The following is a 15,471-nucleotide window of genomic DNA, read 5'->3' as shown; positions in this document are numbered from 1 at the left end:
CTGAGTGCTCAGCATCTGGTCCTGGCTGTGGCCACATCCCCATGGCAACCTCAGCTGATGCTCTGTACATGGGGCTGTGCTGTGGATGAAATGTGATAAGGGTATGGAAACTCTCAGTGAGTGCAGTGTAGTAAGGATCTGAACCTAGCCTCAGAGAGGTCTGGCCTTTGTCCCCTGCTCCTGGGAGGTGATCTCTAAGGCCCTGAAATGCCCTGCCTGATGAGTCTTTGTTTACCTGGGGTCTGGGGCCACACCAGATACTAACAATATAATTTATGGTAGGGACATTGGGCCACACTACATCAGTTTGACCTCTGGAGGGGCTGAGACTAGGGTCGGCCAGGCAGGTGGTCAGCCATGTCTATGTGACTAACCTCCAATAAAAACCCTGGACACTGAGGCTCAGGTGAACATCCCTGGTTGGCAGTACACCATGCATGTAGTCACACATTGTTGGCGGCAAAGCAACACTGTCCTTGACTCTGTGGCGGGAGGACAACTGGAAGTTCACATTCAGAACTCACCTGGCCCCTGCCTTATGATCCTCTTGCCTTGCCTGATTTTAATCTGTATCTTTCACTGTATTAAACTGTCACTGTGATTCTAAGAGCTTTCAGTGATTCTGTGACTCCCTCTAGAGATTAAAGAAACTGAAAGTGGTTTGGTGACCCCCCCAAATTCTGCAATTGGTGGGGGGGATGGTCTTGGGGACTATTCCCTAACTTCACAGGCACCAGTGCTGGCAATGGGCTGGAACTTCTCATTGGATATACACTTGATGAGTTGGGTTCTATCACAATCCCCAAGTTTCCAGAGGGGGTTTGGTCCCTTCCCAACATCAGTGAGTGGTGGGGACAGGATTCAAACCCCAAAGGGCTGAAGCCAGAGCCCCATGCTTAACCTCCAAGCTGCCCTCATTCCCTGTGTTACAGCTGAGGTCTCCCAGGTCCTGTGACCTCCCCAAGAGCTTGGAGTGTGACCATATCCAACACTGAGGTTACAGGCTGCATGAGAAGTCATCCTCTGGACTTTTGCCCCAGAGGTTCCCTCCCCTGCCCCATGTTTTACAATCCATGACTCTCCCCAAACATCTGGGCCACCCTGAATGCCCAGAGGAGGGTAACCTGAGGTGGTGAGTGGTGAGTATCATTCTCACTGTGGGTCCTTGGGCAAGTCATTTCACCTCTCTGATCCTCAGTTTCCCCATTTGTAAAATAAGGTTATATCTCCTGGACAGAAGGTCCTGAGGATCCAATGAAATGATGAATGTATCATTCTCAACACCACACCTGTTCACTGTGGGTGGTTAATAAATGTCATTCTACTTCCCACTGAAGACAAGAACCCACCTGTTTAAGGAGCTGACCCAAAGGTACTCACTCCCACAGCCAAATTTGGGAAACTGGAGTAGCAGAAAGAAGAATGAACTCTTCAAGAGTGTCAAGGTCATGAAAGACAAGGAAAGACCAAGAAACCATCAGACTGGAGGACACGAAGTGCAGTGTGAGATCCTGCATGGGATCCTGGACCAAAAAAGGCAGGTGCCTGGAAGAACTAGGGAAATCCAAATAAAGTCTGGGATTTTGTTAATAGTCATGTCCAGTGCTGATTTCTTAGTTTTGACAAATGTGTCATGGTTTCATATGATGGTAACATTAGGGGGAAGCCTACAATGTGCCAGTGGCCTTTTTTGTCCAAGTGCAAAAGCTGATCCTAAAATTCACATGGAAATGCAAAGGATCCAGGATATCCAGGGTAAAAGAACAAAGTTGTAGGACTCACACTTGCCAATTTCAAAACTTACTACAAAGCTACAGTATCAAGACAGTGTGGTATTGGTATAAGGACAGACACACAGATCAATAGGATAGAACTGAGAGTCCAGAAATAAACATCTGTGGCAAACTGATTCTCATCAAGGGTGCCAAGACCTTTTGATGGGGAAAGAACAGTCTTTGCAACAGATGATTCTGGAACAACTGGATCTCCACATTCAAAAGAATGAAGTTGGACCCTACCTCACACCATATACAAAAGTTAACTCAAAATGGTTCAAAGACTTAAATGTAAGAGCTAAAACCATAAACTGTTAAGAGAAAACATAGGGGTAAACCTTCATGACCTTGGATTTGGCAATGGTTTCTTTGAGATATGGCACCAAAAGCACAAACAACAAAAGAAAAATAATAGATAAATTGGATTTCACCAAAATTAAAAACCTTTTTTGCATCAGAGGACACTATCAGGAAAGTGAAAAGACAACCCACAGAATGGGAGAAAATACTTCCAAGTCATATATCTGATAAGGGTCTAATGTCCAAAGTATATAAAGTACTCTCACAAAAACAAAAAGACAAACAATTTAAAACACTAGGGAAAGAAAGTTGGATGAAGGATATGCAGGAACTCTCTGCACTCTATGAGCAACTCTTCTGTAAGTCTAAAGTTATTCCAAAATCTAAAATGAAAAAAGGAAGCATGGTGGTAACAGATTATAACACATTGAATAATTTTTTAGAAGTTCACAAGTCCATAGGCACACTGAAAACAACAATAATACAGCAAAAATAATAGTGGGGCAAGTTCTTTTTTTTACCAGCTAATAAATTCAGAAGTAATGTCAGAATCATAATAAGTGCAGAAATCAGAATATCCATCATAAAGCCAATGTGATAATTGATTACAGCAAGAATCATCAAAGATGCCAAAGGCATTGGGTGAAAGGTTGCTGGGGCTCAGGACACTGTGGCAGGGATCTCAGAGTGTCACCCAGATTATTTATTAGCCTCACCTGCAGAGGGAAAGAGCTGGTAGGAACCAGACCCAAACCAAGGATAAGATCAGCTTCAGCAAGGGTGGGGCTGCCCAAATCTGTGCCTCCTGATGGGACTCAACAAAAGCAGTACGTACATAGTAGTTTTGCCAGAACGATGTTTTAACCTGAATCTCACTCATAATGTGGGATAATCTACAAGATAACAGACTTGAATTCTTTACAAAAGTCATGGCAATGAAAAGGCAGGGAGACTGTTCTAGATCAAGAACGATTATGGACACAGAAGAGCCAAATGCAACTTTTAAATTGATCCTGAGTAAAATGCATGCACGCACACACACATGCACACACAGGTGAGCACACACACACGTGCACATGCACAAGCATGCATCTGCAAGACATGCATACACATGCACACTCACATGTGTGCACATGTGCAGGCATGCATGGGTGTGTACACACACTATATATAAACTATATCTCGAGGACACCTTTGAGAATCTGAATATTGCCTGTGAATTAAACAATATGATTGAGTTAATATAATTTTCTTAGATATAACAATGACCTTGCGGTCATGTTGAAGAATGTCCCTATTTTTAAGACATATTATGCTCAAGTATTTAAGAGTGAAGCATCATATCTGTAATTTACTTTCAAATATTGCAGTCAAAAAAGGTGGAAAGAAATAGATGGATAAATAGGTGAGTGGATGGATGGATGGATGGATGGGTGGGGGAATGGGTGGTAGGTGGATGATGGGTGCATGGGTGGGTAGATGGGAGGATGGATGAATGGGTGGATATGTGAGTGGATGAGTGGATGGATGGGTGGATGGAGGATAGATGGATGGATGGATGGGTGGATGGATGGATGGATGGGTGGATGGATGGGTGGGTAGGTGGATGGACGGGCTGAGGATGGATGGATGGGTTGATGGGTGGTAGGTGGATGGATGGGTGGGTAGATGGGAGGATGGATGGATGGGTGGATGGGTGGAGGGATGGGTAGATGGGTGGGGGAATGGGGGGATGGAGAGATAAATAGATGAGTGGATGGATGGGTGGATGGGAGGATGGATGGGTGGATGGGTAGATGGATGGGTAGGTGGGTGAGTGGGTGGGTGGGTAGATGGGTGGGTAGATGGATGGAGGCAAAATATTCATAAATCTAGGTGAAAAGCCTATGGTTATTTATTATACTTTTTTCTTTAAATTTCTTTCTAAATTTGTAAATATCCTCCTTATAACAACACCCAAACAGAAGTCTCTTTCTGTTTAAGATGTTGGGAAAAAAAAGAAGGAAAGAGTGCAAATCTTTTTCTTCTTCTCATGAACTAACCCCATGGCATCAGAGCAACCCTAAAATATTGGGGTGACAGCCCCATTTACAGAGCAGCTCCTCCCTGCACATCCCTTGGTGCTGGAGGAAGAAGAAAGGGCCCCAACACAGAGCTGGGACTGCACCAAGCATGGCCACTCTTGCCTCAATGCCCTGAGGTCACACTCAGGGCCCCTCGATGACAGTCTGGAACGGGGAGAGCTGGCGCCTGCTGGCCTGACTGAGGCAGGACAGAGGTGTCCCTCCAAGAAGAAACTCTGAGCGGCCCAGCCAAGTCCTCGCCTACGGGAATAGTGGTCCCAGCAGACATGACACAGGACTCCTTCCCACCCCCACAGGAAGGTGGCCAACACCAGCATCCCCATGCTGCACGGATGGTTAAACAGTATTAAAACAAGAACAGCGTGTGCAGCCAAGCTGGGCACGATCTCACTGGAGTTTCTCATTCTCATAACCCCCACAGAGCGCCACTAAGCCCAGGGAATAGGCAGCCCTGCCGTCTCAGTTCCTCCGAGCTGCATCCCAGGGGCCCCTCGGGTCTGGGCAGCACCCTCAGAGAGGGGGTCTCAGAGGTTTACGGGGCTGGTAGGGCCTGGGAGTCCCATCGGCAAGTGGTTTCCATTAGAGGCAATGTTGGCAAGCCTGCCACCACCCACGGCAGCCGGGCTCAGCCCTCAGGGCATCAAGTAGGGGAATTAACGGAGTGCTTTATAAAATGTACATATACGTATATATCGTTTAATAGGTGAGGGAACAAACAAACCGCAGTTGATCCAAACCATATGATGCAATATAATTCGCCACGAAAATGAAAGGCCCTCTCAAGTCAGGAAAAGACTCGGAGGTAGTTCGAGGCAAATTGCTAAGTGAAAGAAGCCATTGTGGGGACTTCCCTGGTGGTCCAGTGGCTAAGACTCTGCACTCCCAATGCAGGGGGCCCGGGTTCAATCCCTGGTCAGGGAACTAGATCCCACATGTCGCAACTAAAAAAGATCCCACGTGCCACAATGAAGATCCCGCAAGTGGCAACAAAGATCCCACGTGCTGCAACTAAGACCCAGCACAGGACTTCCCTGATGGCACAATGGTTAAGAATCCGCCTGCCAATGCAGGGGACACAGGTTCAATCCCTGGTCCAGGAAGATCCCACATGCCGTGCAGCAATTAAGCCCATGCGCCACAACTACTGAGCCCACGTGCCACAACTATTGAAGCCCACGTGCCTAGATCCCGTGCTCCGCAACAAGAGAAGCCACCGCAATGAGAAGCACACGCACCGCAATGAAGGGTAGCACCCCCTCGTTGCAACTAGAGAAAGCCCTCGCGCAGTAACGAAGACCCAACACAGCCAAAAAAAAAAAGACCCATTGCAGCCAAATAAATAAATAAATATTAAAAAAAGAAGAAGAAGAAGCCAATCTGAAAAGGACACACACTGTATAATTCTGACTCTATGACATTCCAGAAAAGGCAAAAGTATAAAGACAGTGAAAAGCTCAGCGTTTGCAGGGGTTGGAGGGAGGGAGGGATGAATAGGTAGAGCACAGTGGATTTTTCAGGAAGTGAAACCATTCTGTTTGACATTGTAACGGTGGATAAGTGACATTGTGCATTTGTCATAAAATGTGCACCACCAAGAGGGAACCCTGACATACACTGGGGACTTTAGTTCATAATCACATATTAATAGTGGCTCATCAATTTTTACAGATGGTAATAATCAGGGAAACTGCGTGCAGGGGAGGTGGGTATATGGGAAGTCTCCGTATTTTCTGCTCAGTGTTTACAGATCCCTATTTCCACACACATCTTCGTGCATCTTACTTAATTTGGATCGTGGAATAACAGACTTGGGAAGAACTAATGTGAGACCCAGCCCTGAGTTCGTCTCATCTTTGCACTCGGTGTGTCTGCAAGTGGCTGGTGGGTGACTTCCGGTGCCTTTGCACAAGAAACTCCAGACAGTGGGCAACCAGGGCCAACAGTAGGGGAATTGTCTCATGGGTGGGAGCAACAGGACCCTGAGGGCAGGTGACATCACAGTAAACCCTGGCCTTGGCCTAAATGTCCATCATAAATAAATGACAGGCATTCATTCCGCGGCATACTCCCCTTGCTGGAGGGATGGGGCTCCTGTGTCAGCATCAGCATTAACCCTGCTGGGGCAGGTGCAGGTCCCCTGGAGGCATGTGCACGCTGCTTCCTGGGCCCCGTCCTGCTCGAGGAGGGCACACCTGAAAGCCTTACCTGCAGGGGGAGGGAGGGCGGCTGCAGCTGCAGGTAGCACTGGCTGGGGGAGTACCAGCTGCTGAGGGAGAGGTAGCTGGGCAGGTACTGGGCCCCCACGAGCTTTCCGCCGAGTGCTGTCACCTTGGTCTAAAGAAGAGAGGGTATTTGATCAAGGCTTGGATGCTTGGTGTAGGAAGGGGGTCTTAATCAAGCCTACGTAATGAAACCCCAATAATAACTGTGGACACCGAGGTGGGAGTGAGCTTCCCTATTGGCAGTGCTCTGTGTGTAGTGTCAGGAGGGTGATGTGTCCCGACTCCATGCTTCTGCCTGCCCCGCCCCGCCCTGCAGCAAGATCCTCTCATGCTCCAATTTCCCTTTAGAGAACCTCCTCCCCAATTCTCAGAGTATGGGGTCCAGTGTGGCTAGCTTGTTCTTCCCCAGCTCCACGGGAAGCAAGTGTCCAAGGCTGGCCACAGGGTGCTGGGGGTTGGCTCAGGCAACGGCAGGTGGCCCACGTGGCCACTGAGAGACAGTTCCATCATGGGCATATTAGGGAAGCCCACGTCCTGGGCTTGCCAGCAGCCTCCATGGCTTCTCAGAGGGTAAAACCTGCTTGGGAAGTGAGCACAGGCGAGGTGGTGGTCAGGAGAAGGAGCAGCTGCACTGGACAGCATGCCCAGAGCTCTGGATGCTGCTTCACCTGGAGCTCTGCGTCCTCCCCCTTCACGCCCCAGGGACCGGCAGTTATATTACTTTTGCTCCTTTGGGAGTTTGAACCTGTTGCCTTCACTTGCTGCTGGAAAAGTGTGGCTAACCCAAGAGAGATGCCAGAAGTGGGGGCAGGAGCAGAGGTAGTCTAAGACCTCTGTGTGATAAAGAATAAAGAAGCTGGGGACTTCCCTGGTGGCACAGTGGTTAAGAATCCGCCTGCCAATGCAGGAGACACGGGTTCGAGCCCTGGTCTGGGAAGACCCCACATGCCACAGAGCAACTAAGCCCGTGAGCCACAACTCCTGAGCCTGCGCTCTAGAGCCCACGAGCCACAACTACTGAAGCCCGTATGCCTAGAGCCCATGCTCCGCAACGAGAAGCCACTGCAGTGAGAAGCCCGCACCTCAACAAAGTGTAACCCCCACTCGCCGCAACTAGAGAAAAGCCTGCGTGCAGCAATGAAGACCCAACACAGCTAAGCTAATTGATTAATTAATTAATTAAAAAAAGAAGCTGGCCCACCTTTATCTCAGTTACTGGCAGATAGCCTCTAAACCCCTAAAATTTCCCAAGTGATGCGGGTGTCTTTGTTATTCATGGTGGGTCCTGACAATATGAGCTAATGAGATAATTCGGGATGGGGACAATCATGTCAGAAAGACCAATCATGGGATTAGAGGGTTTGGGGCTTTGAGCCACGTGATGTGGTATCAACTTGACCTCTAGGGAGGAGAGGCGGCTAGAGACTGAGTTCAGTCACGGGGTCAATGATTAATCAATCAAGCCTATGTAATGAAACCCCAATAATGACTGTGGACACCGAAGTGGGAGTGAGCATTCCCGTTGGCAGTGCTCTGTGTGTAGTGCCAGGAGGGTGACGTGTCCCGACTCCATGGGGACAGCACACGAAGCTACAAATTTGGGACCCTCCCAGCTCTCATCCTATGCATGTGTGTTTCTCTCTTTGGTTGGTCCTAATTTGTATCATTTTGCTATAATAAAACTGTAATTGCAAAAAATACAAACTTCCAGTTATAAATTCAGTCCTGGGGATGTAACGTACAGTATGGTGTCTATAGTTAATAATATCGTATTGTACATTTGAGAAAGTTGCTAAAAGAATAGATCTTAGAGGTTCTCATCACAAGAAAAAAAAGTGTAACTATGAATGGTAATTGGACATATTGTGGTGTCATTTCACAATATATACATACATTAAATCATTATGTTGAACACCTGAAATGAATATAATGTTACATGTCCACAGTTGCTGTAATTGTAAGGTAGTGGGGTAGCAGGAACCTCCAAATTTGTAGCCAGGTGGTAAAAAGTGTCGGTGGCCTGGGGATCCCCAGCTGTTAAAAATCTTTAAGGACATGTCGCCCACAGGGGACATAGTGACCACAAGTGTCCTTGGCTCCCACCTACACATTTATTCTCAGCTGCCTTCTGTCCCCCCCATCCCAGTGTCCGTGGGGCCACCACGCCCACCACCAGCTATAGAGGTGAGGGCTGGGACATCTTCTTTACCACACCTGCTCCTCCCTCCCCTGACAAGGGGACACCAGGTCCTGCCAATTCTACCTCCACAGCTCCAGGCTCAGTGTCCTCTCCATCATCACCTCCCGTCTTCCCACCTGTGGCCCCGCCCAGACATCCCCCACTATGGGCACTGGAGTGACAGACTGCCTTCTGGGTAAGCCCTGAGCACCCCTGTGAGGTGAGGGGAAGCCCCACTGGTTCCCTCCTCCGTATCTTCTTGAAATGGCTTGGCTGGCTGGGCATTTGCAGGATCCAATTACACTAGGACTGTGGGCCTCTGGGGCTCTGCATATGCTGTTCCACCTTCCTGGAAGCAGCCTGGCTGAACCTCTCTCTTGTCAGGAGTCCACCTGGGAAGATCCCCTCACAGGAGCCAGGCACCCTCATCTCCTCTCAGCCTCCCGCCTCACTCTGAGGTGGATGGGTTATCTGACTCCCTATCAGCCTCCCCCATCAGACTTTGAACTCCCTCAGGGCAGGGGCAGGACCCAGGTCCACTGACCCAGTGCCCGAGCATGGCCTGGAGGAGGGACCAAATCCATGCCTGCTGGCTGAATGACAAGGGTCTAGGTGACTCACCCACCTCCAGCCACACGTGCTGGGCTGACACAGGGATGGAGGGGATTTCAAACTCTACCAGCCCACCCCGGGACACAGACTCGGTGGTGTATATGTTGTCCTTTGGCGTCAGCTCTGCCCTGATCTGGACCGTCACCCCCTCAGCCGGGCTGCCGTCTGGGTAGGACAGCTCCACCTGGAAAGAGTCACCAATGATTCAACGTGGTTAGGGTGGCAACACTTCCCAAACGGATCTATAGATTCAACCCAATCCCCCAGCAGACTCCCAGCCAGCTTCCTTGCAGCAATCAACAGTCTAATGCTAAAATTCATACAGAATTGCAAGTGGCCCCAAACAGCCAAAGCAATCCTGAAAAAGAACCAAGAACTCATACGTCCCAATTTCAAAACTTACTACAAAGGTACAGTAATCAAGACACGTAGTACTGGTATAAGGACAGATATGCAGACCAGTGGAGTAGAAGAACTGAGAGTCCAGAAATAAATCCACCCATCTATAGTCAATTGATTCAAAAAAATAAGATTAAAATATGGTGAGGGGGAATTCTCTGGCAGTCCAGTGGTTAGGACTCCATGCTTCCACTGCAGGGGGCATGGGTTCAATTCCTGCTCAGGGAACTAAGATCCTGCATGCTGAGTGGCACAGCAAAAAAAAAGAAAAGAAAAAGATTATAGTCAACTGATTTATGACAAGGGTGCCAAGACCATTCAATGGGGAAGGAACAATTCCTTCAACAAATGGTTCTGGGACAACTGGATCTCCACATGCAAAAGAATGCAGTTGAACCCCTACCTCACACCATATACCAAAATTAACTCAAAATGGATCAGAGTCCTAAATGTAATGGCTAGAACTACAAAACACTTCGAGGATAGCATAGGGGAAAACTTTTATGACCTTAGACTTGGCAAAGAAGTCACAAGGCACAAATCACCACATGCCAGCCATTCTCCTGGTGCCATAGCCAGGTAGGAATGGGGCGGGCAATGCCATGGACAGTTCCACGTGACTCTCAGACCTCACTCATTCAGGCAGGTAGAAAAGGCAGTCAGAATGAGGGGTTCAGATATTGTGAAGAAATACGGTCAGTGGTTCCTGAAGGACCCTGGAGCACCCCTCAACTGTGTAGGTATCTGGTGATGGGGTGACCAGCTTCAGCTCCATTCTTTAAGGCAGACAGCAGGAAATTTCTTGGGTGTAGGTGAAATGCTCCCCTTTCACTGAATGGACAGCCCCAAGCCCCTTCTTCATACACAATCTGACCCTGCACATGGTGCCTTAGCTTCTACTCAAGCTGGTACCCTCAAAGCCAGGGGCACACAAGCCATGTCTCTGTGTGTGGGACAGTGGGAGCTGAGATCTCATCATGGAGGAGTAAAGAGAGGTCCCAGAGCAGAGAAGGAGGGGCAGGACACAGCATGAGGACAGACCGCTAGGATCCTGTGGGTGACCCATGGAACATAAAAGGGGTTAGAGGGTATGGCCAGCTTCCCCCTGAGGTGATGCTAGGCTCCACTGGCCTTGCCTCCCCCAGCTGCAATTGAGACACAGACGCCCCAGTTCAGCTATTAGGATAAGGATCTCGAATTTCTAGTCACCTCAACTTTACTATGTACAAAAAATGGTGTGGTGGGTGGGAGCGAGATGGGGGCTTGTTCAAAATGCTGTTCCCCACAGGGGATCTGAATCAGTCTGTCTCAGGGACAGGGATCTGCCTTTTAGGGACTTAGTTGTTAAGTCATCCAGAGATAAAGTCAACCCAATTAAGGAAGGTGATTTAATAAGTGGATACGTTTGGTAGTGTATATGGGGGGGAGATGCAAGAGGGAGGAGATATGGGGATATATGTATATGTATAGCTGACTCACTTTGTTATAAAGCAGAAACTAACACACAATTGTAAAGCAATTATATGCCAATAAAGATGTTAAAATAATAATAATAAGTGGATACGTAGCATCCTGGTTTAACGCTCTAGGTATGGGAACATCTAACTATGTGGATTAAAGTAAACCATGCTTTTAGGTGGAGCAGAATGTCCAGTGTCCCCTGCCCTGGGTACCAGCTCTCATCACACTCAGCAAAGCAGTCCCTTGATCCCAAGAGGGCAAAAGTTCTGCTGGCACAATCAAACGACGTGGTTTTCAGCCAAGTCACGGCTGTGGGGCCCACGGCATGCACTGCAGTGATTACACAGTGGTCCTTGGGCAGGAGCTGGGCTGGGAGGCAGCGCAGAGCCTGTGACCTTGACAGCCCCTGCTGGGCACCACGCCCAGGGCTTACCTTCCCCACATAGGACAGACCCGGCTTAAACTGCTTCCTGGTGTCCTTGGAGTACCGGACATCCACCAGCTGTCTCTGGACGGGGGTGGAGTCATCAAAAGCCACCTGCTGGCTCCCGTCAGTGCTGGTCACCATGGCCCAGATGCTGACGGTGCCCCGGAAGTGCTCAGGGACATCGGCCAGGATCATGTCCTTCACGCAGATGTTGAAGTCCTGGGAGCCGTGGATCTGGAGTGGGAAACACACAGGTCATGCTCGCCGGGAGCTGGAGTGGCTTTGAGAGACGACTCGCAAGCACAGAGCTCAAGTAGGTGACTCTGGGGACTTCCCTGGCGGTCCAACGGTTAAGACTCCGTGCTCCCAATCTGGGGGGCCCAGGTTCGATCCCTGGTCAGAGAACCAGATCCCACATGCCACAACGAAGATCCCACGTGCCGCAACTAAAACCCAGCGCAGCCAAATAAATAAATATTAAAAAAAAAAAAAGTAGGTGGCTCTGGCTGCTTGGAGGGCCAGGGGGCCTCTCGGTGACCCACCCAACCTATGCCGTGAGTCACTGCGTGGGGACTGAATCCCTGGCTGGACATGCATTATGTCCCAGGAGGAAGGGAGTCAGCTCCTTGGGCAGAAGGTGAGACAACCCCTCGGGCCAGACTGCAGGCAGGGACTTGAACCTGGTCAGCCACACTCTGGAGCACTGGCTCGCCTCCCACGCCTGGGGTACAGAACCCCCTCAATCAACCCCTATCTCAGGACCTGGGGGCGGAGGCTGGCAAATAATCCACATCCACAAACAGCTGTGGAGTGAATTACTCAGTAAAGGAGAAAATTAAGACAAGGGCCACCAGGGGCAGCCCCCAGGGACAATGGCTAGGATACCAAGGGCACCAACACCAGGCACGAAAGAGGTGAGGGGCCAGGGTGTCCACTCTACAGAAGAGAAGCCTGGGGCTTCCCTGGTGGCGCAGTGGTTGAGAATCTGCCTGCCGATGCAGGGGACACAGGTTCGAGCCCTGGTCTGGGAGGATCCCACATGCCGCGGAGCAACTAAGCCCGTGAGCCACAACTACTGAGCCTGCGCGTCTGGAGCCTGTGCTCCGCGACAAGAGAGGCCGCGATAGTGAGAGGCCCACACACCGCGATGAAGAGTGGCCCCCGCTCGCCACAACTGGAGAAAGCCCTCGTACAGAAGCGAAGACCCAACACAGCCAAAAATAAATAAATAAATAAATTTATTTATTTAAAAAAAAAGAAGAGAAGCCTCAGGGACAGAGAGGGGGGACACATCCCAGGCAGCAAAGGGATGAAGTAGCTTCGGGTGGAAATGGGAAGGAGGTGGCACTGACTGGGTTTAATGCCTACAGGGGCACAGAATATCCAAGATGTGTGTGTATGTTACATAGTAGCACACTCACAACTTAATGTTAAGTTGAAAAAGAAAAACAAAAACCAGGTTATAAAACTTTACATGCACGGGAACGTGAAATCATGCAGCCACTTTGGAAAGCAGTCTGGGAGTTCTTTAAACAACTAAACATAGAGACACCACTGAGAGACTGAATATACAAATGGACCAGGGCCAGATAATACAGAAAAAAGAGAACTCGGACCCACACTCTGCAGGCACCAGCAAGGAAGCCAACCCATTACAGTCGGCTCTCCGTATTCGCGGTTCCGCATTTGCGGATTCAACCAACTTCGAAGAGTTTCAATCTGGGATCCTGGGATGCAGAATCCTCAGACATGGGAGGGCCAACTGTACCTATAAGTCAGACTTGTAAGAAGCCAGACCCCCTATCTCAATAGCAACCAAACAATAACCCCCGTAACAACCAGCCCCAAATGGCCAGGACCAGATTAATAACTGACATTTTTTCTGATTTTGGCTCCCACTTCCATCTTAAGACCAATTGGAAAAAGCCACATATGCACCCCTCATCAATCACTTTGGATGCCTGCTTCTAGTTACCCGCCCATGACTTCTGCACACCAATAGCCTCCCATCATGGCACACTGGAAGCCTTCCCTTTCTTTCACTATAAAGCCTTCCCACTTCTCCACCTGCCTCTGAGTCTCTGCCAGACACAGGTGATGGTGGCTGACTCCCTTGCTGCAAGTTTCGAATAAATAGCCTTTGCTTGTTCTTGTTTGGGCAGTCTTCATTTCATTGCACACCATACAACCCAGGGATTCCAAATCCAAAAGAAATGAAAACATCTGGCCACACAAAAACTTGTACATGAATGTTTGTAGCATCATCCATAATAGCCGAAAAGTAGAAACAACTCAAATGTCCATCAGCTAAGGAACGGATAAACAAAATGTGGTCCAACCATGCAACGGAATATTACTCAGCCATAAAAAAGGATGGAGTACCTACACACAATACAATGTGGATGAACCTTGAAAACATCAGGCTGAGTGAAAGAAACCAGACACAAAAGGTCACATGGTGCATGATTCCATTTATATGAAATGTCCAGAAATCCATAGAGACAAAGTATGTAAGTAAGTGGTTGCCAGGGGCTGGAGATGCAAACAGGGCTTAACTGCAAAAGGATGTGAGAGATTGGCGGGGGTGGGGGGACGGTTAGCAGAAATATTCTAAAACTGTATGGTGGTGGTGGTTGTACAACTCTGTAATATACTAAAAACCACCGACTCGTACATTCCATACGGGGATTTGAATTTTATGATATGTGAATTATGTCTCAAGAAAACTTTTTTTTAACTTTACACACAACATCCTATTAGGAAACACATCAAAATACCAGTAGTGGCTGTGTCTGCCTATCAGAGGACAAGCCGACTTTATTACTTCTTTTTTATATGTTCTAGCCTCTATGTTCAGCCTGCAGGAATTTTATCATCGGAATATCCCTACCATCTAAACTGTTTCGGAAAGCAAAATAAAACGGATGATCACAGAGCTGAAGCTGGTGGGAAGGGACCCACCGAGTGGGTCGGGGTTCCTGCTCCTCACCTTGGTGGTCCTGAGGATGGGGCGCCCCACCTCCTGGCTGTAGTACCCCACGCCATTTACAGTCATGTTGATGGTTAAAGTGCCCGAGACAGGTTTCCCAAAGGTATACCTGGAATGAAAGGACAAAGGGTAGTAAGTTTCACAAGCAGGAGATGCCCAGGGGACAGCGGGGGAGGGGTCAGTTTCATGAAGGCCAGGCCCTGCAAGATGTGGTCAGTGGTACAGTGGCTAATCCAGGGATGCTTCCCATCCTACATTCCATCCTTACAGCCCTCCTTGTAGCCCTGAGTAAGGACAGATCATGTCAGGGCCCTGTGATCCTCTGCACCAAGTCTCATGTTGGACAGAGAAAGAGACCAAGGGTCAGAGAGGAACTCTGGACCCAAAGCAGCAGGGTATATGAGACAACCACTGAGGCTGGTCACACATTGGAGCAAGGCAGCACAGAGGATCGAGCAACTGTGGACAACAGGAAGGCCTGGCTGGGCTTAAGTGCCCAGGGAGTTCAACTATGGACCAGAGATCTGACCTCTCTGAGCTTTGGTTTCCTCACGGGGAGAATGAGAATAAAACCATCCTCTCAGGGATGCTGGTAAAATACTTAAATGTATGTATATCGTGCCTGATGCAGTGAGACACCTGCTTACTGGGACACAGGGGCAAAATGGGAGCAAAATTTAAAAAATAACACCCAGAATTTTGATAGTATTTTCTAGACTATAAAATGTGTGTATCCAGCAGCACTATTTACAATTGCCAGGACATGGAAGCAACCTAAGTGTCCATCAACAGATGAATGGATAAAGAAGATGTGGCACATATATACAATGGAATATTACTCAGCCATAAAAAGAAACAAAATTGAGTTATTTGTAGTGAGGTGGATGGACCTAGAGTCTGTCACACAGAGTGAAGTAAGTCAGAAAGAGAAAAACAAATACCATATGCTAACACATATATATGGAATCAAAAAAAAAAAAAAAAAAAAAAGGTTCTGATGACCCTAGTGGCAGTACAGGAATA

The 15,471-nt window shown here is 48.6% G+C and overlaps 1 protein-coding gene across 1 annotated transcript in view; it reads right to left on the bottom strand.

Moving 5' to 3' along the window:
- Positions 1-15,471, bottom strand: part of CPAMD8 (C3 and PZP like alpha-2-macroglobulin domain containing 8) — a 97,779-nt gene that overhangs the window by 64,277 nt on the left and 18,031 nt on the right. The window contains exons 10-13 of the mRNA XM_007195519.3: positions 14,449-14,557; positions 11,466-11,693; positions 9,186-9,356; positions 6,365-6,493 (exon numbers count right to left, since the gene is read on the bottom strand). Of these exons, the coding sequence (XP_007195581.2) occupies positions 6,365-6,493; positions 9,186-9,356; positions 11,466-11,693; positions 14,449-14,557 (637 nt within the window). The remainder of the gene's footprint in view (positions 1-6,364; positions 6,494-9,185; positions 9,357-11,465; positions 11,694-14,448; positions 14,558-15,471) is intronic.

This window comes from Balaenoptera acutorostrata, chromosome 2 (assembly GCF_949987535.1).
Source record: "Balaenoptera acutorostrata chromosome 2, mBalAcu1.1, whole genome shotgun sequence".
NCBI classification, from domain to species: domain Eukaryota; kingdom Metazoa; phylum Chordata; class Mammalia; order Artiodactyla; family Balaenopteridae; genus Balaenoptera; species Balaenoptera acutorostrata.
Note: the sequence above shows the minus strand (reverse complement) of the source record. Positions and strands in the feature narration are given on the sequence as shown.